General features: G+C 42.6%; 1 protein-coding gene and 1 long non-coding RNA gene across 2 annotated transcripts; both read left to right on the plus strand.

The window, feature by feature from the left end:
* The first annotated feature begins 327 nt into the window (after positions 1-327).
* Positions 328-2,312, plus strand: LOC117448054 (cyclin-dependent kinase inhibitor 1C-like). The gene is made up of 3 exons (XM_034085142.2): positions 328-1,034; positions 1,189-1,306; positions 1,778-2,312. Exons 1-2 carry the CDS (start codon positions 509-511, stop codon positions 1,302-1,304), a joined length of 642 nt encoding a protein of 213 aa, XP_033941033.1. The 5' UTR covers positions 328-508; the 3' UTR covers positions 1,305-1,306; positions 1,778-2,312.
* A 19,532-nt stretch (positions 2,313-21,844) lies between these two features.
* LOC139434016 (uncharacterized) lies at positions 21,845-24,062 on the plus strand. The gene is made up of 3 exons (XR_011643419.1): positions 21,845-21,915; positions 23,817-23,892; positions 23,977-24,062. It is a non-coding gene; the product is annotated as an uncharacterized lncRNA (long non-coding RNA).
* Positions 24,063-25,568: the final 1,506 nt, after the last annotated feature.

Consider the following 25,568-nt stretch of genomic DNA (forward strand, 5'->3'; position numbering starts at 1 on the left):
AAGAAGGAAACAAAATTAAGTCCGATAATAGACGCACAACCAGCTGCTTGGTTATGCACGCAAATCCGATCAGAAAACGCAGCTCTATCACCAGCCTGACACTGGGAAAGTCTGCAGAGTGTTATCGAAAGGGTTGACGCTCCGTGAGACCAAAACGCTGCGCTCCGCAAGACGCACAGCCAAATGGGCACCAGTGGCCGATGGGAAATCAGGGTGGGGGTTGTGCGTGTTTTTGGAGAGGGTTGGACTTATTAAGGCAACCAATGAGAACGTCTCCTGAGGTGGCTGCTCTGACAGAGGAGTTGTTCTGAGGTTATATACAACATCTTACTGAGAAGGTACATTTAAACTGAACTGTGGTGGAGAGAGTCGTACGAGAGAGGAGAAAGAGACATTTATTTTCGGCACGACAACAACAACACCACCTGATACTGTCTCATCAGGGATCCAACAGCCAAATAGGGCCTCTTATTTTGTGTTTTGGGGCTTTTTTGGAAAGATTTTGGAGATGTCTAACGTCCAGTTATCGATAAGCGCGCTGGAGAGGCTGGTGGCCAGGAGGACCTTCCCCCTCTACAGGCGAACAACCGTGTGCCGCAACCTGTTCGGACCGGCGGACCACGAAGAACTAGAAACGGAGACGAAAAGCAAGCTGCGGGAGATTTATGAACGGGACCAGCAGAGATGGAACTTTAATTTCGAGGCCAACGCCCCGCTGGAAGGGGATTACGAGTGGGAAGAGGTGTCCGTGGAAAAGACCCCGGTGTTTGTTCAGGACTCTGTGCAGAACGACAGGACCAGGGTGCCCGAGACACCCGTGAAGAAGAGGCCCTCTTTGGACTCTGTTCTCCCGGAAAGCCCTGATAATATGGATGTACTGGAGCGCTTGGCTGTTCCTGAGAGCAGCACTCCGTGTCCGGTGGAGGTCAACCAGGAGAACCGCACAGACAAGCTCAACTCAGAGAGGCCGGCGCACAGACAGTGTGTCAGACGGAAGAGCACGACCGCCACTGACAACAACACACACATCACAGGTAAATATACAAATAAATACATCTCTTTTATAATATGTTTATGCTTTTCGTTTTCATGGCTAAACCCCGTACTTTCCCCTGCCTGTCTGCTCCGTGCTTAATTTCAGCTCTAGTGGATCCATGTGTATTTATATATATTTTTTCGTTTCCTCAGAGTTCTTCGTGAAACGAAAAAGGTCTGCTGATAAAAAGACAAGTGAAATGAGCGCTTGCCACCACTCCAAGTCTCCTATCTCTGTGGAACAAACACCCCGAAAGAGAATCCGTTGAAGGTAAGAAGATCTCTCATGTTTTTCTAAACTGTTCAAATCGACAAATCTTGTTTTATATCACTTCTGTTTTGTTACACCTCGGGTTATCAAACTGTTTATTATCAAGAGTCGTGTTGAACCGGATAGCTGCCTTTTAAATAAATGATATCTGTTTTTTTTTTTTTTTTTCCGGCATTGATTAAAAATGATTACGTGAGCGAGAAAAAGCCCAGGCAGTCTTATCTGGGAGGGGAGGGGGGGTGGGGAGAGTTGCGGTGGTGAAATCGCAGTAGTAGTGATAGTAGTAGCTGTAGTAACACCAGAGGTTGGGGGAGGGGGATGTGCGTCACGATATGGCGGGAAAAGTCTCGTCTAAAGGGTGACGCCTGCTTACTTCTTCCGTTTCCTCAAAAAGCTGACTGGCGTCTTTACTCGGAATGACTGCTGCGAAATACTCAGAAAACTTACCGTGTTTTTGTTTCCTTTCCTCAGGCGTTTTGCACTACTTTCCTGCACATTTTTGAGGATCAAGATGGGAATGTTTTCCCCCTCTACTTAAACGCTGGAGAGGAGAAAACAGCGGACGGTTTGCGGGAGAAAGGAGCCGCATATCCGACCGGCTGCTCCGGCTCGGTGCGCCCGGCGGAGCGACACCAAACCCGGGCACAGACTCTCAGGACTGAACGGTTTGGAGAGGGAGAGGAAAAAGAGGACATTTCGCTGAATGACTTCTATCCAGTCCAAATGTAGCATTCATGTTGCTTTTGTATACAGCCACTCGACAGTGTTAAATGTTTTAACATCTGTGCAATCCTAAATTACTTTAAAATAATTGTCTACACTGGCCAAAAGTGTACAGCTTTATAGAGACAACAGCCTATAACTGTTTATTTTCTGTTAATGTTTATTATTAAGACTATTCTAATTTATTTCTTTGTGTTTCTGAGCCGTTTTTTGTTTTCGTACAAGTGCCCTAATTATGTCTTTTAAAATATGAGAATAAAATATTTTTCACTTCAACTTTAAATACATTTGTTGGTGCATTTTTGTCCATTTGATTTAGTTCGGCGTACTATATCTTAAAACTGAGAAAAATAGACATTTATATTGTCTGGTTTCTGCCTCGTGATCTACATTTAGAAACAGCTTTATTGTGCATGTATTGAATGCTAGTCTTATTTCCATTAAGAGTTATACTAGACCTGCCTTTTTAAAGATGATTCATTCTATTTAACTGCAAAAAATCCCAATACACACCACCGATAATCAAGGCAGTGTTATGGCACACGTCCATGCCTCTGCTCCTCCCCAGGGTTGCAGGTATATTTCTGTTCTCGGAGCTCCGGCTGTATCTGTCTGCATTGGGCTGTAGTACACCTTGCGGGGGGAAAACGCATTGAGACGTGCAGCTCTGGGCCGCATGGCAGCTGCGGGATATAGGCTGGGATTTAAAGGCCCTTTCGCCTTCTCTAAAGAAGCAGCAGCTGCCTTTGGATCCCCGCTTTGTCCGCCATGAAGACACCCCCACATCCACCCGCACTCCACTCTAAAGACCCACTCATATACACTGTTTACTCCGCCGTGGATACACCGGGCGTGGAGGCCACCTGCTAGAGCTGGAAAAAGAAAACTACTAGTCTTTGTAATTGTCCTATTGAAACAAACCATTCACCAGGTCATACTTGCAAGTTTACCCTTAATTGAAAGAAGCCAAATGCAGCAGTGTGTGGGTGTGTGTGTGGATGCGCACTGGGCCTGCACTGCCTCATAAAAACAAAGGCACATTTCATAATTTCCATCAAGTTCTCCCTTCGTTTGAATAGCTTTGACTATCTGACACTAATGTTTTGATGAAAATGGAGACTTTTGATGGCCAGAGTGACTTTGTCAGCTTCCATGCAGCCATAAGCTCTGACGGGCTTGTTCTGATTCCCAACACAAAGCCCTCTCTGGCTCCATTCTTTCCTTTTTGTTGCCATATGGCAAATCCATGTAGACATAGCCAAGACCCATTCAGTCAGCCGCAGAATGTCCTGCATCAGAGAACAAAAGACACTTTGTCTGGCTGCTCTATTGATACGAATGGACGGAAAAAATATTATAATTAATCTATGGCTATATCCAGCTAATTAACGCCCATATGCCCACGGGGAGCTGCGAGGCCATTCAGTGTAGTTTTAAAATCTCAATAGTTTACATGTTAAAGACAACAGCTGTTCATGTGTTACTTTAATGAAGTCCCTTCTATGTTGGAGATTGGACACATTCAGGGCTCAAGTCCCCACTCAGAGTTAAAGGGGTCATCTTTCTTTATTTGTCTCTACAGCTGTGCAACTATATCAAATGTGTCCCAATAAATAGAAGTTTAAGTCGCATTCGGTTTCTAAAAAAGGTATTGAATTCTGGCAAATACAAGAGGGGTCATAGGTTAAGGCCGGACATTATTGGAGTGATCTTCCCTTTGCAGGAATTAAACAAATCTAGTTGTATTTTACATTATTTTCATCAGACTGTCCATGCATTATAAGTGAGATGGCAACAGAATATGAGCTTCTATCCAAGGCTTTGACTTTTGTGACCAGATGGATTTAAACAGTTTAAATGTAGCTCCTTAGAGTATGACAAATGATATCTTAATTCAGTCCTGCTGTATATATGATGCTCATAAAGGAAAGAGATGACAGCTAACATACAGAGCTCATTAGCAAACCCACTGCTCGAGAATATAATGAAACAACCAGCTGCTGCAGGAGAGGGAATCTGCTTCATGAGCTCTTCAGTCTCTCATCTGACCTTTAGCTCACACACACTGTTACATGTGTGTCAAATCCTCAAATGTTATTAGCTTCAATCAGTTAATTAAATCATACAAAAATACTGTGTTATATATTTTCTTATGAGTTATGTAGTGACAAAGTACAAATTAAGTACATTCTGTGATCACCTTGCAAATAGGAGATGAATGTGAGGAATCAATAATAGGCTTTAACAAAAGCAACGTGTGTTTTTCATTAAAAGCATCTGGACTTCCTTTATTTTAATTAGATCGAAATTAAATGTTTAACAAGATTTATAAAACATTCAATTTTCAAAATAATAAAAAACAGACCTCTTTTATTGTATCATTTATTTGAAACCAATAATAAAAAATGTGATTGCCAAAAAGAAACGAATACATCAATATCCATTGTATAGCCTATTTTAATATACAGAGTTACATACTCATGTATAAAGGTGAATTCGAAATAAATTCGAGTCTATTCGATCGTTGTTAATAAATAAAGACGTTATGACGTAAATAAACCAATATGGTCGATCTTTAAGATGAATCAAATTCAAACTGCAATACGTCTCATGTCTGTGCCTCTGCAGAGTCTGTTTAATCTAACTTTAGTAGAGTAATTAATAACATTCAATACCAACAAAAAAAAAAAATCGTAATTTCTCGTAAATACGTCACTGGTTCTTCCAAAAAATATTTCTCCTTTATGAGTCTGACGTAGCAAAATATTGCGATGCAGCCACTTTGAAATACACGGTGGCTCTAAGGCTTCAAATGTAACAGCTGAAAACAGAATATCAGAGAAAATAAAACCCTTAAATCGCATGTTCCTCTCAAAACACACACTTAATGGGACAGTCTGCAAAGGCTGCAATTAAATATAGAAAAGAGGAAAATCAGCCAAGGGGAATTAGCATTTTCCATGACCATCTGGCATCGGCGCAGGCGACAGGGAACAAAGGCGAGCTGGATGGAGAGGAGAGCGAGTGTGCCATCGCATTGACCTGCAAATGAGGCTTTGTCACCGAGTTAAAGCTCCCTGACCCTCTTTACCCCCCTCACCAAAAAAAAACTTCTTTTTTTTTACCTTTAGCGCAACGAATGAAGCTCTGAGTGTGTTTAGGAGCTGCAGATCAAAACAATGATTGAAAGGTGAAAACAAGTCCTGCAGGTTTGCTTTTATAATTGAACCTGTTCAATTATATGTTGATGTTTAAATCAAACTGTTTCCAATGTTTATTTCCTATATTTTGTCAATTAAGGTGAGTTATTAACGTGAAACGAGGCAGAATTAAGGTAATTATTTCCTCTTGCCATTAGGTCGTTCAAGAACAGAAATAAACTTAAAAAAGGTGCTTATCCTTTGTTGCAGGCTCAGCTTTGACACACACTGGCCTGTTGAGCTACTTTACGCCCCAACAGTATATATAATCATATAGGTGCTATTGTTGCACACACCTTGCATATATTGCACAATTAATATACAGTTAAAGAGGAAACATCCGATTTATTAAGACTTTTAATGAAAACGTTATTCCTGTTTTTGTATCTTTCTTTTCTGGCCCAGACTTGCAATGACACAAAGGTGCGTGTGCAGTGGGTGTTTTGGGGTGGGGACTGGGGGGTGGTGTGTTTGTGGGATTGTTGAACACCTGTGAACCCCCCCCCCCCCCTCACTCCACTAGTGAAGTGGGCAGGCAGACAGAAGCCCACGTGTTTGCATAAAAGGTGATTGTATCCGGAGGAGGGATGTGCTGTGTGTGTGTGTGTGTGTGTGTGTGTGTGTGTGTGTGTGTGTGGGGGTGGGTGGGTGGGTGGGTGTTTTTCGGAAACGAATTGACGTTGTGTTTCCAAAGAGCCTCAAGAAAAATCCTTACTGAAATATTGCATGAGATTAACCATATTATGGTCACACATAAACTAAATACAGTAAGTACAACAGAGCTTCTTAAAAGTTTATATTGAGTAAAAGGTATCAATTGACTCCCTCAAATATTTAATCATACATCAGGAATAAAACAATTAGAAATACACATTCTTTTAGTGGCACAAACTCATGTTTAAAGTGTATATTATAGGACTGTAATCTTTTCAAAAATTCGGCTAGAATGAGGCAGATCTTCGGTGTATCCTCAGTATTAACAGTTTGTGTATTTTCCCATTGAAATATACACCACGTGTGTCGTGTATCATGGTGTAACCGGAGCTATTGTGACTTAAAAAAAACAGTATTCCAAAAGGCCCTTTAACCAATATACGTATTTTGTAGGTCAATGTATTTTTGTTTTGGGTTCCTCTATACGCATGGCCCGGTGTTTTTCTTTTTCTTCTCTCCTGGGCCTTTCTCTCTTTACATCCACTCAGTATTCATGCTTGCGGCCAACAAAGAGCACGGCTCAATCCGCGCAGGAGGCGGTGTGACAGGGAACTCGTGGCAGCTTTTCAAATATCTTCTTTCTGTCTCCTCCTTTTCTTTGCATCGCGACTTTGGTCTCGGTTGGACGGGGTGAGGAGGGGGTTAATCAGCCTCCCACCTCAATCTCCAATTCACTTTGCTCTCCCCACGCATCAAGGGGATCGGATTTAACACTGGCCAGAAGAAAAGCAGATCCTTTACAATGTTTCACAACGCGATGGAGCGAGCAGCTTCATGTCTGGGCTGCTTCTGCGCACATAGGGAGCTTGTTGCGGTGATAACGTATTAGTAAAAGTGTGTTTTACTACCTTTTAAAACGTGCTTTGAACAGTTTCTGCAATTATAAATGTGCATCATTGAATACATGTTATGATACTTCATTATATACATGTTTTATCACACTTGATGCTAGATTAAATGCATGTTTTTATAACAATAAGGCCAAACCTTTCCTTTTATTTCAGAAAGAGTAAAGGAAGGCACTATCTGTAGGATTTGCATGTGGAATAATTCGATGTTGACCTGCAGGATCCGAGAGGTTTGCAGGCAATCGATGCATGTGTACACTGCAAAAAAAAAAAAGTGAATCTCAATTTTACCGTATACGGTTTTGATAAAACAGGTGTCTATAGCATACTGTCAATTAGATTTGTGTTTGTGATTATTTTCTGTCAGAAATATATTAATACAGGAGGAATCAGAAACGTTTCCACCTCAAATACATGAATCGACATTCCCACATTAGAGCAACACTTGACTACTTCATTTAAGGTGGGCATTTTCTTCAGTGTAAAGGCCATCAATTAAACGTTGTCTCTCCTCTCCATAGGACCGCCAGTTTTCCCGCCTGAAAAGGTGAAGAGGTCATGCTATTGATTTGCATGACACCGCTAAATTCCATCATGCTAATTCCAGCACAGAAACATTAGGAAGTGCTCGCATCCCTGACTTTTACAATTTACACTGATGAAAACATGGCTTGAATTGAATGTCAGAGATAAAAAACATCTTAATTTCAATGTTTCTGTGGAGTAAAACCACGGTCATATTGTGACTATAAGTGTCCAATTATTTGAAATAGCAATGTATTCAATCCCTATCTGTACTATGGCAAGACTGCAGCATACATGAGGATGATTTTGTTAAATAAACTATACAAGACTTTTCATGTCAACATGTCGCACAGGACACTTTTTGTTAAAGTGAACATACATGTCTTTTAACCAACTCTTCAACACTAAACAAACACCATCAGTTGAAGGACCTGCTCATTTATGTTAGCAAGTGTCCGAGCTGCAAGGGTGTCCTCGAGAAAGACACTGATTTGTGTTTGATTGATCCTGTATGACCCCGAGCTGCAGTCACACAAGCACTGCTTTCTGTAGCACCATCAATAGATTACTATTAACATATGGTGTGTGTGTCTCCGTGTGTGTGCATGCTTGCTTTAGCATTCCCACAGAGGACACACATCAGTGATGTTATGCGATTATTGATTGCCTTTAAGACCCAGATGTCAGGGGACTTCCAAAACCAACATAAAGGGACCATGCATCCACTACAACTTCACCATTTAAATATCAATGCATGAGAGGAAAGAGAAAGTGAAGGCAATTTTAGAATATAGCCTCTACCTTTGAGTGTGTAAAAAAGTGTTCTGACACTTCCTTATAGCTGTTTTCAAGCATCATCAATGGAAGCACTCTGCCTTTCCCAATCCCTTAATAGATCTTTAACTCTCAGTGTCTGTATTGTAAGTGAGTTCACAAAGAAAGGGAGTCTGTAGGCATGAGAGAAACAGAGCAATACCACAATTTAAAGGCTGATTTTGATGCGGCAAGTGGCGGATTAAATCCTTTACTGCAGCATGTCCGTGATGGGTTTGTCGCGTGTCAGCATACAGAGGAAACCGTGTTGAGACAAGTTGTCAAAGCAGCGGCTCACGCTCAGTCAAACAACAACCCACTGTGGCCCTTTGAGTCTCACACACACTGTACCGATCAAAAACGGCATAGCTTCAGTCTGGAGTGATGGCTTTACAACCACAGAGCCATATGCAGCTCTGCAGGAAGGGGCCTGCCTCATTGTGACAGTAATTGGACAGAGAGGAGAGAGGAGGAGACGCAGATAGCGCGATGACACTTGAGAAATGAGATCTAACTCCATCCCAGCGCCAGTCCTGACAGCCAGAGTCCTCCACCTCCATTCTTCTACTCTGTCCCTTTGTCTGGATCCTTTTCACTCCCCCTGAACCAAACCTGTTCCCCATCACATCCCTCCTTGCATGGGATGTGAGTCCTATGTTGAGCGGCTGCTGTCTCTGTTTTATCCGACCATCCATCCATCCCTGATGACTCTCCTCCTCGCTCCTCTCCTCCCTGTTCCTCTGTATTGGCAGTTTTCTTTTCCTTCAATCATCTTGGCTCATAAAACTTGGGGAGGAGGGCTAGCAGGCTGTGTTTTCAGGGCTGGCTTCACTGCTATGGGAGCACTGACTCGGACTAATGCTATTCACGCCTCACTTTTGCTTGCCAGGTCCCATGAAAAGGGATGGCCACGGCACACAACAAAGGGCCATCATTCATCAGGCTGCAGAGCACCGAGGAAAAGGAAAGTGAGGGTTCATACCGTTAGCTCTCAACTGCATTCTCTATCATCTCTAGGAAATGGTTCCTTTATTTTTAAAAAGAGAACTACCTGCAAAGTTGATATGAGAGGATGAAATGACCGTCCTTTTTTATTTTTGTTTATAGAAAGGTTGATTTGGTCTTTATGGTAATATTTTAACATGGTCCTGAATCTGTGTGTGTGTGTGTGTGTGTGTGTGTGTGTGTGTGTGTGTGGTGTGTGTGTGACTGTGTGTGTGTGTGACTGTGTGTGACTGTGTGTGACTGTGTGTGACAAACAGACAGGCGTGCACTATGGCTGAGCTTCTGGTGGCGATATAGATTTATAGTCGTACTCCCAGGTCACCAAGCCACTATTAATCTTCACCTTTCCTTGGCTGTTCCTTCACATTGAGCCAAAAGCTTTAGAGGCCCGTTGGCAGCTCACAACAATACCCAGAATGCCGCAGGGCCTTGTCGGGCTGTCCTAATTTGTGGCTATGGTCCCATGGTTGAATTCAGCCGCCGCTGGCGGCTTGACCTGTTGTATTCTGTTGGTGGATTAGCAACATCTTTTAGTCGCCATGCAGGGCCTCACCATTAGGCTGATACACAGTCTGCAATTACACAGCGGAAAGGCGCACACGCTCGCACGCACGCTCGCACGCACGCACGCTCGCACGCACGCACACACACACACACACACACACACACACACACACACACACACACACACACAACACACACACACACACACACACACACATTTATGGATGGATAGATGGACAGAGAAGCAGGTGATGTGGCGGTATGTTGCTTTGAAGAAGATTTAAAACAGAGTGAGGGATTCTGAAGGGATAGGGAAACTGTCTCAGTGCGTGTTTTGGGGTTTTGTACTTACTCAGTGGGTATTCAGCCGCCATTGTGGACATAGAAATCGATGTATCGAGGGGCTGAAGAGCAACTTATCTTCATGGGCTGGCCCTGTACCCCATCAGAGCGCCATAGTGCCAACAGAGGACAGACAAAGATGAAAATGGGCGAATCTTTCCCATTTCAATCCATCGCAGGGTCATTCAGAGAGTGGGACTGAGCAATTTTCCTATAGTGTCTTTCATTTTAGAAAACAAGCTCCTTCTACGGTAGGCCATCCAGTTATTTTAGCCGGGCCGGCTCAGATGATTGGTCGTGTTTTTTACAGTACTACGGCTTCCACAGATGACATTTTTTAATGGATTTTAAGAGCATTCCATGGAATATAACAAAAAGTGGATCTCGAGCCGGTTTCTCAAACTTACCTACCCCACCTTTAAGTCCGTCTCTTGCAAGATACTTCATCTTTAAAACTTGAACATACTTTAAAAAGCTGGAATACCCTATGAAAGAAATATATTGAAGGAGTCTTGATTTTACAGGCTGAGAGTTTTCATTTGAAAAAGGCTTCCTTAGGTTTCCTTATTTATATGTTCTGCCAATATTTCTCCATCTATCTTCGCTATCTTGGAATAATTAGAAACATGACTATCCGGCCAACCGTCTTTTAGACTAGATGAGTTCAATGTAAAGTGAAGTTGTTCAGAACTGTGTTGTTTGCTCTTTTTTGGACTGTCTTTTGTTTAGCAATCTCTATCATGTCAGGTTGTCACTGTTTCATAAAGGCCTGACAGCAGTGGAAGTTGTAGTAGTAGAAGTAGTAGTTGTACACTTGTCTAATTTTTTCACTAAAACGGCAGCAATAACATTTATTGAAAGAAGTTTTAAGCAACATGGCACCAACTAAATAAAAAGCAGGGTTACAGAGCTGTGTGCACAGATGCATTTGCACAATGTTACCCGTGAGTTAAACAAAAGACCTAAACACAGATAACAACAGGCAGATATGCAGCAGGTCAAGCGCAGATCGGAATTGGCAGAGCAGCGCAGCGTCTCACAATGCACACAAAGCCTTGAACGATGGGAATAGGGAAATTGGCAAACCTAACATGGTCCCCTGCCATCATCCCTCGCTCCCTCCCTCTGTGTCACAACAGATGCTATGTTCCGTAAAGACACTGTCAGCTGCGCAAGAATGGGACGAAATTAGTTGACAATGACGATGGGGACTGAAAGACAAATAAAAAAAAGTCAGCATCTGAGTTAACAATGACGACACAGCAGCACGGCGGAGGGCAGTGTACGTACAGACCTCTCTCCAGGAATAGGACCTTTGCTCTAAAAGCACACCACTACCCCTCCCTACTACTATTACTATGGTACACGCACACGCACACGCACACGCACACGCACACGCACACGCACACGCACACGCACACGCACACGCACACACACACACACACACACACACACACACACACACACACACACACACACACACACACACACACACACACACGCTTGTCAGCTGCAGGCCAGGCGCTGTCTGGGCCCAGATGGTGGTGAACTGCATAACTCACTTATCTGTCTCTGGCCTCTAAAGGAATGCTTAAAGGCCTCTCCAATTCCCAGTGGATGTCACCAAAAAAGAGGGAGAGGGAGAGGCAGGCCATCTGCTCCCAGAAAACCGTAGGCTACCCCCTTTCCTGTCCGTCCCCAAAATGCATCCCCCTTTTTTACCTTTAACCCCCAAAAAAACCTTCTTGTGATCCCTGATCCGTTCCTAGAGAGTCACTGGGGTGGAAGAAGGGGCATCACCATCATGTGATTTGCTTAGGGCAATACATACACCAGGATAATGTTGCCAATTACTTGTTTCAAACAAACAGGACGTCTGCTTACTTTTAATCAACTGATAGACTTCCATCTAATAATAATCTGTATAATATGTGTTTAATACAAATGTATAAAAAACACATATTTTATTAGCAATGCTGAAATCAGTGGTTCCACATGTTCCCCTAAAAAAATACAAAACTTGTAATTATTATTTTTCATGCTTAAATGTAAGGGTGTTTAGAGGTGATTCAAGTAATTCATGAGAAACAGATGGGAAAAAAGACGAGGGTGATGATTATGAAGATTTTCTTTATCCATTTCATCTTCTTGTGACAGTGTTGATTACTCTTAAGACCCCCTAAAGCAGGGGTGTCAAACTCAATTTAATCCCGGGCCACATCAGCATTATGGCTGCACTCAAAGGGCCGGTTGTAACTTTAAGACTATATAAAAATACATATATAAATATATATTATTATTGCCTCTGCATTGGATTATTATCGGATAGGGTAATAACTTCATAATCAACTATGTCTGAAAGCAGAAGTCTGGGGCAAATAATTGCAAGTCTCTTCAGTGAGAATGTCACAACATCATTTAAAAAGAAAAGCAAATTCTGGAAAAAATCAAAATCAAAAAACAGAAGTGACATTTAAAAAAAGAGTCATATTCTAAGAAAAATGCATATTTAGAAGAACAAAAGATAAGAAAGAGTATTACAGTTTTTCTCGATTGCTAACACACACTATTTTTTTAATTGCTCAGTTTCTCAGAACACTAAACACAATTCACAAAACCACACACCCAAAGTGCAAAACTCCTCATTTCTCCTGCTAAGTGAAGAACTGCACTCAGAACTACATAAACACTTACCAAATGCAAACTTTAGCACCAAATATAACACAGTTCATTCATAACACTAGATGGTTTGACCACCCAACTAAACACTGCTGAGCATACTCTAAAGCACTTTCATCTGTTCTGGGCTGTGCTCTGTACATAGAGGTTTCTGCAGAGAAAGATTGCTTGAGTTTACAGAAATACAGTAAAGGAAGAAATACAAATGAGTTGTTGAACAAAATCACATTCTATTCAAAGATAACATTGTGCAACATGCATCTCAGCACATAGTTACTATGCTTCGGACCTCTCTAAGTGTGATGCATTGTTTGCCAAAACCCAGTTTGTAACTGCTGCTTCCTCATTGCTTCCACCTCTTTGTTTCTCAGTCCTTCAGATAAACAGCAAAGACATAGTGGTCAGTGTGTGTTACCACAGTACATTGTGCAGGATTGTTGTACAGTTATAGTATGCAACATGCCAACAATTAAATTACAGTAATGAAGTAAATACGTTTCACACAACGGATATAAGCACTGATATATCATGAATTATGCAGAGCTGAAAACTGGTAACTAACCTGTTTTCAAGTCTAAGTGTCCGGATTACAGAGGCAACAGTAAATCGGCTTGGATTAGGCTGAACCCTCCGTCCAGCCTCTCATCGTCAAACCATGGTTGATAACATTTCATTTCATTTGAGAGTATTCTTCTTTGTCCACGTCCTCTCCCTCCAGCTCTACCTCTACCTCTCATTCTTCCTCCTCTCACTCTCAGCCCAGCTCTTCCTCTTCCTCTTGATCTTGCTTCCATGTTGGCTTCCATTGTTGCTGTAAGAAAGTACTCACCTGTGGTCTTTTTATAGTGCTAACATCCTGATTGATGAGCCAACAATGATGCTACCAGGTGTTTGGTCAGGTGGATCGTGTTTCTTGATCATTGGTCCATGTGTGAGGCCTTTTGAATATCAGTGTTTTAAACCTGCTAACACGTGACTTCATGTCAGACTCCTGTGTCTTACGTGGAGAAACGCGTGCAGTGGTTTGCACAAAGTGGCATGTTGATTTGCAAATTGTGTGAAAAGCTGGAAACGTGTTTAGAGTTCTGGAGATTTGAGCCGATGTTTCGCTCTTTGAGTGTCAGTTAAAAGAATTGTGCTTTATGTAGAATTTCAGTGTGTTAGCAATCGAGAAAAACTGTAAGAAATGCTGGAATCCTAAACCAAGTTGTGAGGGATGTATTTTCCCGTCGTTTGGGACTTTTTAGTTTAGGAATTTTGTTATTCCTGACTAATCAGTGTCATTACTGGAGAGACTAACAAACGGCATCAAAATGCACATCACATTTGTGAAACAACTACATCTGTGGTGCTTATTTTGCGTGTTTTGCATACATGTCTTGTACGAAGAAATGACTGAATAACACACATTCCTTTTTTACACAAATATGTACAAGCCCCCCTTTCCCTACCCTCGAGCACAAAGAGAGACTGCACAGTTTGCGCAGGCTACAGTACACCCAGGGGTCACTGGGTTCAGTCTATACAAGCGTCTGCGCAGGAGCCTTCACATCGCTCCGGATGATTTGCTGACTGGGGCGTTCCAGAAAGCCTGCATTTACGCCTGCTTTTCAAACACACTGGAAATAAAAGTTTTTAGTGGCCATATCATTTAAATGTGGTGCCAATGAATGCCATTTGCGTCACACGATTTGCAAATTACATCAACATTTTAAGATTTTACAATATCTAGGCATGGTGGCGGTTGCGTTGTTTATTGCTACAAGTTGAAAGCTCTGCTGTCGGAAACACAAGAAAGGAACAAAGACGTAAGAGCTCCAATTAAAGAGGAAAAGAGACATAACGTAAAAGGGTGATGAAAGCGACAGAATGTTTTGCCTTCATCCCAGTGGCACACTTTCACTCTGAAAACCTCAAATTAAGGCTGCGGCCCCACGAGGACGAATTCGGTCGTTTGCGTTACTGTTTAGTGTCATATAGACCGTTCGGCCACACGAGGACGACCGAATACGGCACTAAACGACTGAGGAAACGACAACGGGTCCCAAGGTGGATAGAAATGCATACGCCACTCTCTGGGGGGTCAAACGGCTCCGTGTGTGCGCCCTATACGGACATTTTCAGATCACTGATAGTGATTGCGCAATAGCCCCGCCTCTCCCCACCTCTTCTGCTCACCTCCGCTTACCCCGCGCCAGTGCTGAAGTGTTTCGCCACCAACAACAACAACAATGGCGGATCGCAGAGTTGCTATCGTGCTCCGGACGCTATTGACCATGCTACAGTTGTTTGTGCAACATCTACAGCAATAATGATGAGGCAATAGCCCCGCCTCTCCCCACCTCTGCTGCTCACCCCCACGTCAAAGTAAACTGCATCCTGAATTCAGATTATTTATCTTTCTCTCGCGAGTGAAGTCTAATCTGACAGGACGGAGACACGCAGCTCTGCTCACCTGCAGCTCCTCCCGCTGCAGCAAAACACACACTTGAAGTCAGATCGTCACCCTTAGCTATTTTAATTACCTCTCAAACTCCCTAAACTAGTTATAAATATGTTTATTTTTTACAGTCGGCCGGGTCACTGATTACTGGATCAGCTGCTGCATGAGACAGACACTGACGCTGTCCGAAGAGAAGGAGGAAAAAGAGAGGCTCCGTGTATTTTATCATTATATTATATAGAGTCGTTATTCATTTGTTTTAAAGCTCAATAAATAACAAAGAAGACCTTTGACCGGCACTTTTATAATTTTGTCCGGAAGATTTCAACTTTAATACACGCTGACTGGCGAAAAACTCTGCCCGGTTCCCTCGGCCCCCACCGCGGAGAATAAACAGAAGGGCAACCATGACAACCATGCTTCTTCGCTGCTTTTGTGGAGGAAGTTACAGCGCCACGTAGAGGCTCCTGCATATGTACTGCAGCTTCTCCAGCGGTTGGAGCTAAACGGAGCGGTCTCGTGTGGGCAGACACTATCCGGATAATTATTGCATGTGGACGGAAGCCGTTTGCGATTGCGTTTGCGTTAATCCTATGCGTTTAGCCGTTTTCGTCCTCGTGGGGCCGCAGCCTAAACAGCACACCCTCTCCACTTCATATTGCTGCACTGTTTAAAGAGGCAAACGCTGGTGAGTCCTCCACCACCCACTGAGGCAAGTGTAGTTCAGGTGTGTGTGTGTGTTCACCACATGTGCTCGTGTGCATGCTGGTGTGTGGTCCGTCCAGTTTGTGTAAGCACAATCAGATGGGTTTTTCTGTCTTGTGAATTGAGAGAAAGTCAGAGGGAGCAAAAGAGAGGAGATAAGGCAACAGGAATACACTTGCAGCACTGTAGTGGAAACCACAATGAGTACTTACAGCGGGTCAAAACATCTTGGCTAAGAGACAGAGCATGACAGATCTGATGAAAGGTAAGACAGTATTATTATCAGTTTCAGAAATGTACCAAAATTATGCACATTTTTTATATCCATCTTAAAGGTGGGGTAGGTAAGTTTTAGAAACCGGCTCGAGATACACTTTTTGTGCTTTTTGTGAATGCTCTTAACATCCCGATAGCAATGAATATCTTAAGTGCTTTGACAAAAAATCCATAACAAAATGTCATCTGTAGAAGCTGTAATGCTGTAAAAAGTACAAGTTGATTGGATGGCCTACCTGCCTGTCAGCCTTCCATCGGGGCACACACTTATCTCGTGCCCTCATTGGTCATGTGCGCGTTCGTGTGTGTTGGAGGAGGGGCTCTATAAGGAAGTGGCAGATTTTCTCCGGTTGTGTATTTTCAAATTCTAGCGATCTCGAGCCGGTTTCTCAAACTTACCTACCCCACCTTTAAGCAGCCATTTTTCCAACTTTTTTTTTACACTTTTGTTTAAACCAGCAGTCAACCCCCTCCCTTTTTTCTTGGTCTACTCTCATTCTCAAATGTTGTCTCGTATTACGACGTTATGGACAAGGACACATTTTACAGTGTTATGGCGGATTTAGATATTCGACCGTATTTAGTCGAATCAGGCTTCAAACTTTGTGTAACAAAGTGTAACCTTTAGGGGCCCTGAGCATCAGAAGTGTGCTCACTGCATACTGGTTATGGTAGGCACTGAACACATGGATCTGGGAACTTGAGGATAGAAAAGTGTTTTAGGAGCAAGACCACATTTTTCAACTCTGAGATCTAGTTCTGAGGTCATGTAAATGTTTGTTGTAGCCTTTATTCAACCAGGTGAAAGCCGAATCAACTGGATACATACCAAATACTGCTTCCAAATGCTGTTATAATGCTGGAACAATCTTTATATCAAACAATTTGCTCTTCAGACACACCTCTAGGAGTAAAAAAAGCTATAACCCCAAGAACCAAAATGCACCAGTAAGTGTGTTTTCTTTAACTTGCATTGAGGACTTCTCGTACTGCTCATCTGCAACAGTAGGATACATATTCAAAACCCTCGTGTAACCAATTGTAAAGCAAGCTGAATCTCGTACAGCCTCTCTTCTCTAACAGTAGGTTAACCAAAGTTCCCGGCACTTGAACAGCCCCACTCGTACAACAGAGAAACGCTGAGTAAAGTCTCGGGTCACGACACAAGTCTTGTACAGGTCAGGACAAGCAGCTCCATCATGAGGCCTCACAGCACCACCAGCTCTGAGCAGCTTTCCGTCAGCCTCCTACACAACGTGTGTAACAAATGGCACCAGCTAAATGGAGAGGCAATAGGGCGAGGGGCCCTCTGTGAAGTGTGTGAGTGTGTGTCTGAGCGTGCGTGTGCAGGAGCGCGTGTGTGTGTTGATAAAGAGTATCCAAGCAGACAGGCCGTGGTGTGTGTGGATTTTGCAGAGTGAATGGTGATTGTGTATTTTGAAAAGAGAGGGGGTGTCTCCCTGTGTGAGAGTGAATGTCAGGGCCCTCTGTGAGAGGGGGCGTGCGTGTCTGCTTGTTTGTGTGTATCTGTGTGTGCATGTGTGTGTGTGTGTGTCACAACAGGCCAGATTGGGTGAGAAAGAGCAGTCTGCCGGTTCAAGTATGCCCCCATGTGACGGATGAGAGAAGTAGAAGGCTGAGACGGGAGGACGGAAGACCTCTCGCTGCTTTAGGAACATCACATTTTAATCTTTTTGCGTTGATGTGAATAATGCTCAGCTTTTGTTGGCACTGTATTTTTTTCGGTTACCTAAACAGAATGGTGACACGTGTCATACAGAACAACAAAGTAATGGACCACCTAGAACTGCCAAATGAATTGCATGTAGGAAAATCATGGAATACTGGAGATGGAAAACAGTTTTTTCTCCTAATTTATTATTTACGATGGTGAGAACACTATCTTGCATGAAAGCTCATATAGTGTAGATCAGTGACCATCAACTGGCGGCCCGCACTTAAAAAGTGAGAATGTTGCTTTGTGATATGATGAGATTGTACTCTTTTGCAACAGCGACCGTTTCATTGCAGATAAGGCAAACAGGTGTAGCCTTGTTGAACGATGGCATGATGAATGCGTATTTATCCGTCCATTCCTCATTCAAACTGCGGTTTTCCACGTCAACTCTACGCTTGAGGCTCTTCGACATTTTTGCGTGCCTGGCAAACAATTTTCTTATATCCTGCAACCATCTCCCACCAATCAGGACACGGTATTAATAAAAAAGTTGATTCCTTTCCCTGCCAATCAGGACTGCTTTCAGTTTTATTACAGGCTTATAAAAAAAAGATTATTTTTTCAATAAAGTGAACATATTAATCAATTATATATATATAATGTATTATGATTTATATATAAATATATATATATAAAAATCTCTGGCCCTCGAAAGTGTCTCTTGGATTAATTTTGGCCCTTGGACAAATGTAGTTGGTGACCCCTGGTGCAGATGTTTAGTTAGGTCGAGATTTGGGGACTGTGAAGGCCTCTGTGCCCAATATGGAAACATCTGGATCAGTTTTCCCCCCATAATATATTAAGTGGTTTTGCGGCAGTAGCTCAATCTGTAGGGTCTTGGTTTGAGTTGGTTAAAGTTTAAGATTGGACCGAGTAGAGTGTACTTTGAGACGTACCAGTTTGCCTACTGGTTTTAAAGTGCCCTTAAACAAGGAGACACTTCACAGTCTGCTCCTAATACTAAGATGGGATAAATGCAGGGACTCACTTTTACTGTGTGCGCAGAGATGTGTACATGCACATGTGTGTGACGGTTAAAACGGAAACATGTGTGTGTTAATGCTCCTTCCAGTTGGAGTATGCCATTAAAAGCTGAAGAAGCTGAAGCGGTCAAATCTTGTGATCTGCACAGATAACCCTACCCCGTCAAAAAACCCACACATAAATAAAAAGTGGGTATCAAGTGTGTACTACACAGAAGTGTACCAACCGATTTATCTGGATTGTGAGACACCAATAGTTTGAGTTGAAATAAATACTTCTTATTGGGTTAAAATGACTGCTTTACTGAGGTTGGGCGGTTTGGCACATGAATAATAGGCGACCTCCAATGTTAAAGTCTCAATGTTTTGTTGACCAGTGTTGTCTCCCATTAAAGCCTTCAAGGAGAGACTGTCCAAATGTTTGCACCCTCTCTATGGCAGCAGCCTTTTCACCCCATCGTTGAGTGTTTATGTTCAGATGGGGTTGGACAAAACGTTGTAGTCAAAGGAAACTGAAAGACGTGTGACACTGAAAGAGGTCCTTCTTAGAATCTGCAACTCCACTCGGCTTTAGAAATCTTTGAAGCAAGTTACAGCTCATTGTGTAGCTGTGTGTCCTGCAACTTCACTGTTCTGTTTGTGGCAGTGGGCAGCTGCCACAAACAGAAACAACTCTAAAAACGTACTGTAATTGACTTTCTTAGAACCAACAGCTGAAGATAAACAATTGAAGATGAGCAGTGGAGATGAACCGCATGATGCACTGCAGTTAGAAACCAGCCATGTTAGAAAATCACTGGCGTACTTGCTTCTGGAAAGTGTGGTGGAGATGAATGTGTTTTCACCGTGGATCAAGAGCTTTGACTCCTTGGTAGCTGAGTGGCTTGTTGACCGTCTCAGGAACACATCCAATCCCTGCTTCTGCTGCATCCAAGAGGATTTGCGGCCCCTTTGATTAAAGTACCCCAACAAAGAAGGACAGCGTTAAGATTTAAAGCCCCGAGCGTGACACTGTGTGAGCCTCAAGAGACACTTGCAACACAAACAGGAGGGGAGGCAAGCAAACAAAGCCTCTGGGACTGAGATATTGTGTGTTTATCTTTTGTTATGAAAACACAAATCAGTCTTTTTGTGTTGCTCTTCTTTATCAGATGGCCGTAATGAGCCGCCATCTGAGTGGTTCAATCCTAAGGCCTTATGATCAGAGGGCGGGTACAGAAACTTCAAAACCAACAACAACAAAACAAACACACCCCGAGAGCCTCTTTTATCGGCATCCTTCCCGTCCGCTCATCACGTCGGGATTGGGATTCAGTTTCAGGACGAAGAGAACATCGGTATCAGGCCATTATTCTTTAAAGGGTTCCCAAACCTTTTATCTCTTTATCTAACAAACCCCACGTCGTGGAAGCAAACCTCCTTGGACGGAGAAAACGAATGTCTATTAAAGTCTTTCATCTGCCCACAACGTCACATCTGGGCTGGGATCTGGCATCAGTGCAGAGGCCTCTGTCAGATGTGGGGCCCCAATTAGCTATAGCATGGCGGGTTCACTGCCTCCCACCCATCCCCGTTCGGAGCGGGACGGACAGGAAAAAAACTGAACTAATAGCGCTTGGCTGTTCTTTATGAAGTTGGAAGTCATGTTGCTTGGATCCACGCCCACCTCTTCAACTCTGAAGTCTCACTGAGACGACAACTACACACCATAAACACCACCCGGGCTGGATTTGTGGTCGCTGCGATCAAAGTCTCAAATTGGGATGATAGATCTGGTGCTGCCAGTGTGTGTGTGTTAAATTGTGTTTGTGTGTGTGTGAGTGTGTGTGTGTGTGTGTGTGTGTGTGTGTCTGTGTGTGTGAGGGAGAACATGTAATGTAAGTTGCCGCCATTGTAATTCTTTATAATTGCAACCGCTGTACATTTTGATGAGCGAACATGACGCTAATGTGCTACCTTCTGACGCACTCTGAATGTGTGTGTGTGTGTGTGTGTGTGTGTGTGTGTGGTCTAGCATTACTATACTTGTGGGGACCTACATCTGTTTACAGTCACGTGTGGGGACTGGCTTCCCTTATGGGGACAAAATGGAGGTCCCCATAAGGGGAATCATTAAGTTTAGGGTGAAGACTTGGTTAGGTTTAGGATTAGGGTAAGGGTAAGGTTAAGGGTAAGGGTAAGGGTTAGGGTTAGGCATGTGTTGGTTATGGTTAAGGTTAGGATAAGTCTCCAGGAAATGCATGTAAGTCAATGTAATGTCCCCTGAAGTGATGTATACATGGTAGGTGTGTGTGTGTGTGTGTGTGTGTGTGTGTGTGTGTGTGTGTGTGTGTGTGTGTGGCTGCTTCTTACAGTCTCTGGTTGTGTATGTCCTGTTCAAGCAACATCCTGTTTAATGATACAACATTTCACGACGGAAACGACATTAAATCACACAATTAAAAAGATTCAAGACAACATGGAAATAAAATCCACTAATTAAAAAAGAAAAGACGAGCTTTGAAGGATGTTTAAAAGGTATACATTGCAGGAAAACATAAAACAGGAATCAAACAAAGACAAAGACGTTCTTAACCTGGGTGAAACAAAAAGTGAAGTTATTTTTACTTTTGAAGATATGTCACTGAGTCACATGACCTTGTGCTGTATGCGTAACAAACAAAGACATGTTAACCCAAAACATGACCCTGTTTTCTAGATCTAACCAGGCTGTTTAAAAAAACGTAAACCCTTACAATCCAATGTGTGTGAACGTTTATTTGCATTTAGTTTATGGAAAGTTATAAAAATGTAAGTTTGAACAGACAAAAATTTAAATTATTTGAGCAAAGTGAGTAGTAATTTAGTCCGTCTTTGCATCCATCTGAAAGAAGGATCGGTACAACACTCTGCTGCTCATCACTGAGCAGCTGCCCAGGAGCGTTTTACGATAAAGTGGCTCACTTATCATATCAATGGTACAAGTGGTGGCAGAGCAGTGATTGGAGGTCGTTGTGGTGCCTCTAACGGCTGCTATCGTGTCTGTCTGGTCACTGCAAATACAATTCGTCATGATTTTGCCACTGATGAAGGAAATGAAAGCATCTGGATATGATTGAAGCAGGATGGCAGGTAGATTTCTAAACTGTGGACTGTGACTTGTATGTACACGTTTTCTTACACAAGTCCTGCTAAGTTTTTGAAAGGTTCCAGGTAGTGATAGGGCACTGAGCTCCTTGCCATATCCCTCCCTTTTCCTTCTTCTCCCGTTCCTTCCCGTTATTGTTCCCTTTGTCCTCCCTTCTCCCTGTGTCTTATTCTTCTTTATCCAGTCCACTATTTTCTTTCCTTCACCGTCTTGTTGCTCCCTTTACTCCCTCATCCTCCTGCTGCTCTTACCTCCCATGCAGACCAATGATTAAACTCATCTTTATTGACTATTTTTCACTCTTTCGTTCGCCTTTTCTTATGCCTTACATTTTAAAAATAATGTAGGTTTCTCTGCCTGTCTGGCTCTTCTTCCTCATTGTCCTCACCCCACTCCATCTCTCTTTTCTATATTTTTTATGGTCAGTCTTTCTTTTCCTCTCTGAGGCTCTCTCCTTTCCATTTATCGTCGCCAGCTGAGAAAAACAGAGGAGTCTTTTGGCACCGAGCCAGAACAAACACTGATATCCAACCAGCCCCCCTCACTGCGCTCTCCTTCCACTGGCAGCTGTCCATAACTAAACACACAATGTTACAGAACAGATACACACACACATACACACACACACACACACACACACACACACACACACACACACACACACACACACACACACACACACACACACACACACACACACACACACACACACACACACACACACACACACACACACACACACACACACACACACACACACACACACACACACACACACACACACACACACGCTCTCCCTGGAGTGTCCACTGTAGGTGTTTGCTTGGCAGACAGGCTCTCTATGATTGCAGAGGTCTGTATTCCACACTACAGCCTGCAGCTGTGGACTTTCCAAAGCTTAGGGTGCAGCCAAGCAGAAACAACAACAAACTCCGGAGAGGCCCGAAAATAAACACACACTTTTAGTCTCTTACAGTCACTCTGCAATTGTACTAATGACTGGTTTTCAGACTATACGCAGAGAAGGTTTGGAATCCCAGGAGAAGGACATGTCGTGCAACAGAAACACTTAACAGATTAACTAGGATGATTATGGTATTCTAACTAATCAGGAGAAATGTGAGTTCAACTGACAGCGGTAGGGGCACTGTCATTAAGTTCCTCCTTTATAAACTCAAAGTCACACTTTCACTTCCTCCTTTAGTGCTATTTTCATATTCTTGCCTATCATTGCCAACCACTACTTTTCACTTGTAACATTGTTCAGTTTTTGCCATGTTGTTGTTTTCTCACGGTAGCTTACTTTGTCATTACCTACACGTCGTGTCTCTTGTGTTGTGCTCAAGTATATTAGAGCAAGAAACTGGATGTTCTGCAGTCCTGACCTCTGACCTCACTACAGAGACAGATGATAATTGATTTGGTGAAAACAACAATACAGATATTGAGCTATCTGTTTTGTTCTGTGTGTGTGAAAAAAAAAGGAATACAACAGATTGTGTGCATACCAGCAGCTTCCAAAACATTGCAATATGACATTTATGGAAGGTTGCGCTTGAAGGCAAGGCAAGTTTATTTATATAGCACTTTTCAACACAAGGCAATTCAAAGTGCTTTACAAAAAACGAAAGACATTAAGAAAATGGCATTTAAAATCAGTCATTAAAAAGAAAAGCTAATAAAATAAACATTAAAAGAAAAAATACATGGATAAAAGTTACAGTGCCGTTTAAGATGTGAATAGTTCAATTAAAAGCAGCGACAAAAAGAAAAGTCTTCTTGCTGGATTTAAAAGTAGTCAGAGTTGCAGCGGACCTGCAGGTTTCTGGGAGTTTGTTCCAGATATTTGGAGCATAATAACTGAACGCTGCTTCTCCATGTTTAGTTCTGACTCTGGGGACAGAAAGCTGACCAGTCCCTGAAGACCTGAGAGATCTGGATGGTTCATAATTTAGCAGCAGGTCAGTAATGTATTTTGGGCCTAAACCATTCAGTGCTTTATAAACCAGCAGCAGTATTTTTGAAATCTATTCTTTGACACACAGGAAGCCAGTGTGAAGACTTCAGAACAGGAGTGATGTGATCCACTTTCTTAGAGTCAGTGAGGACTCGAGCAGCGGCGTTCTGAATCAGCTGCAGCTTTCTAATATATGTTGTAGTGAGACCTGTGAAGACACCATTGCAGTAGTCCAGTCTACTGAAGATAAAAGCATGGACAAGTTTCTCCAGATCCTGCTGTGACATTAGTCTTTTAATCCTAGATATGTTCTTTAGGTGATAGCAGGCTGATTTAGTAACTGTTTTAATGTGACTGTTGAAACTCAGGTCAGAGTCCATGACTACACCTAGATTTCTGGCTTTGAAAATATATTTGTTTTTGTATGTATGCTCTTTCCAACACCTACTCTATAATCCCTGTGTTTGAAAAACATCAACAACGATCATATCAAAAACATGTTTTTCAAAGAAAACACATGTTGCGACATGCTGAATGTGTAGAAAAGGGAACAAAAGATAGTTTTTGCAACCTTAAATGAATCCACCAATCACGGTTACATGTGTACAAAACACCAAAATGATATGAGGTGTTTTCCAATTATATTGACATTTCTCATTTGGTTCTCGTTCTTATTGATAAGTCTTCTGTCTCAGTCATTTAAGGAGAAACATCCCCCAACAAACAGTGTTGGAATAAAGTAATCACATTAATCATCACGCATACTCAGGTGCTGTAATTAGTTTGATTACTTGCTACTCCATTTTTAAAACCCCAATTTCCTGAGTTTAAACACGATGGCTTCTACTCTTCCTGTCAAATGTGTGACGCATGCCCTGTGCCTGAACTGCCTAAACGTGATTTGTTATACCCTAACAAAATGTAAAGGAGTACACAATGTGATTTGCCAACATTAACTTTTAATCCTAAATCCATTTTTAGTAATTTTCTCGTTTATTCAGATCCAATCTCACAGATTCAACCCCCTCCCCCTGCACATTTGTCTCTGAGGTAAACCTTCAATTGTTTCCACACACACACACACACACACACACACACACACACACACACACACACACACACACACACACACACACACACACACACACACACACACACACACACACACACACACACACACACACACACACACACACACACACACACACACACACACACACACACACACACACACACACACACACACACACACACACACACACACACACACACACACACACACACACACACACACACACACACATGCTGACAGCTCGTTAATGACAGGTAATAAAGGCTGTGTAAACACATCTGGTGACGCTGAGGTACCAGACAGTAAAAGGCTGTAAAACTGGCCCAGTACAGAGCACCCATTATCAGCCCAGTGTCCTCGCTCCGAGCGCCCACCCTCAATGACAATTCAGTTGCTCGTCGTCGCCACAGTTTGTTTGATTGTTTTGTCTCTTTTGTGGAACCTTGTTTGAGGGATACCCTTGAATTTGGATGTCCTGCCCCCGTTCTTGTTTGGTCATTGTGTTCTATCACCTAACACCCATTGCATGCCATAAAACTCTGATGTCAAATGATTAGGAAACATCAAAAATCCAGTAAAAACATCACAGTTGAGTTAAAAACTGAAAA

This window comes from Pseudochaenichthys georgianus, chromosome 6 (assembly GCF_902827115.2).
Source record: "Pseudochaenichthys georgianus chromosome 6, fPseGeo1.2, whole genome shotgun sequence".
NCBI classification, from domain to species: domain Eukaryota; kingdom Metazoa; phylum Chordata; class Actinopteri; order Perciformes; family Channichthyidae; genus Pseudochaenichthys; species Pseudochaenichthys georgianus.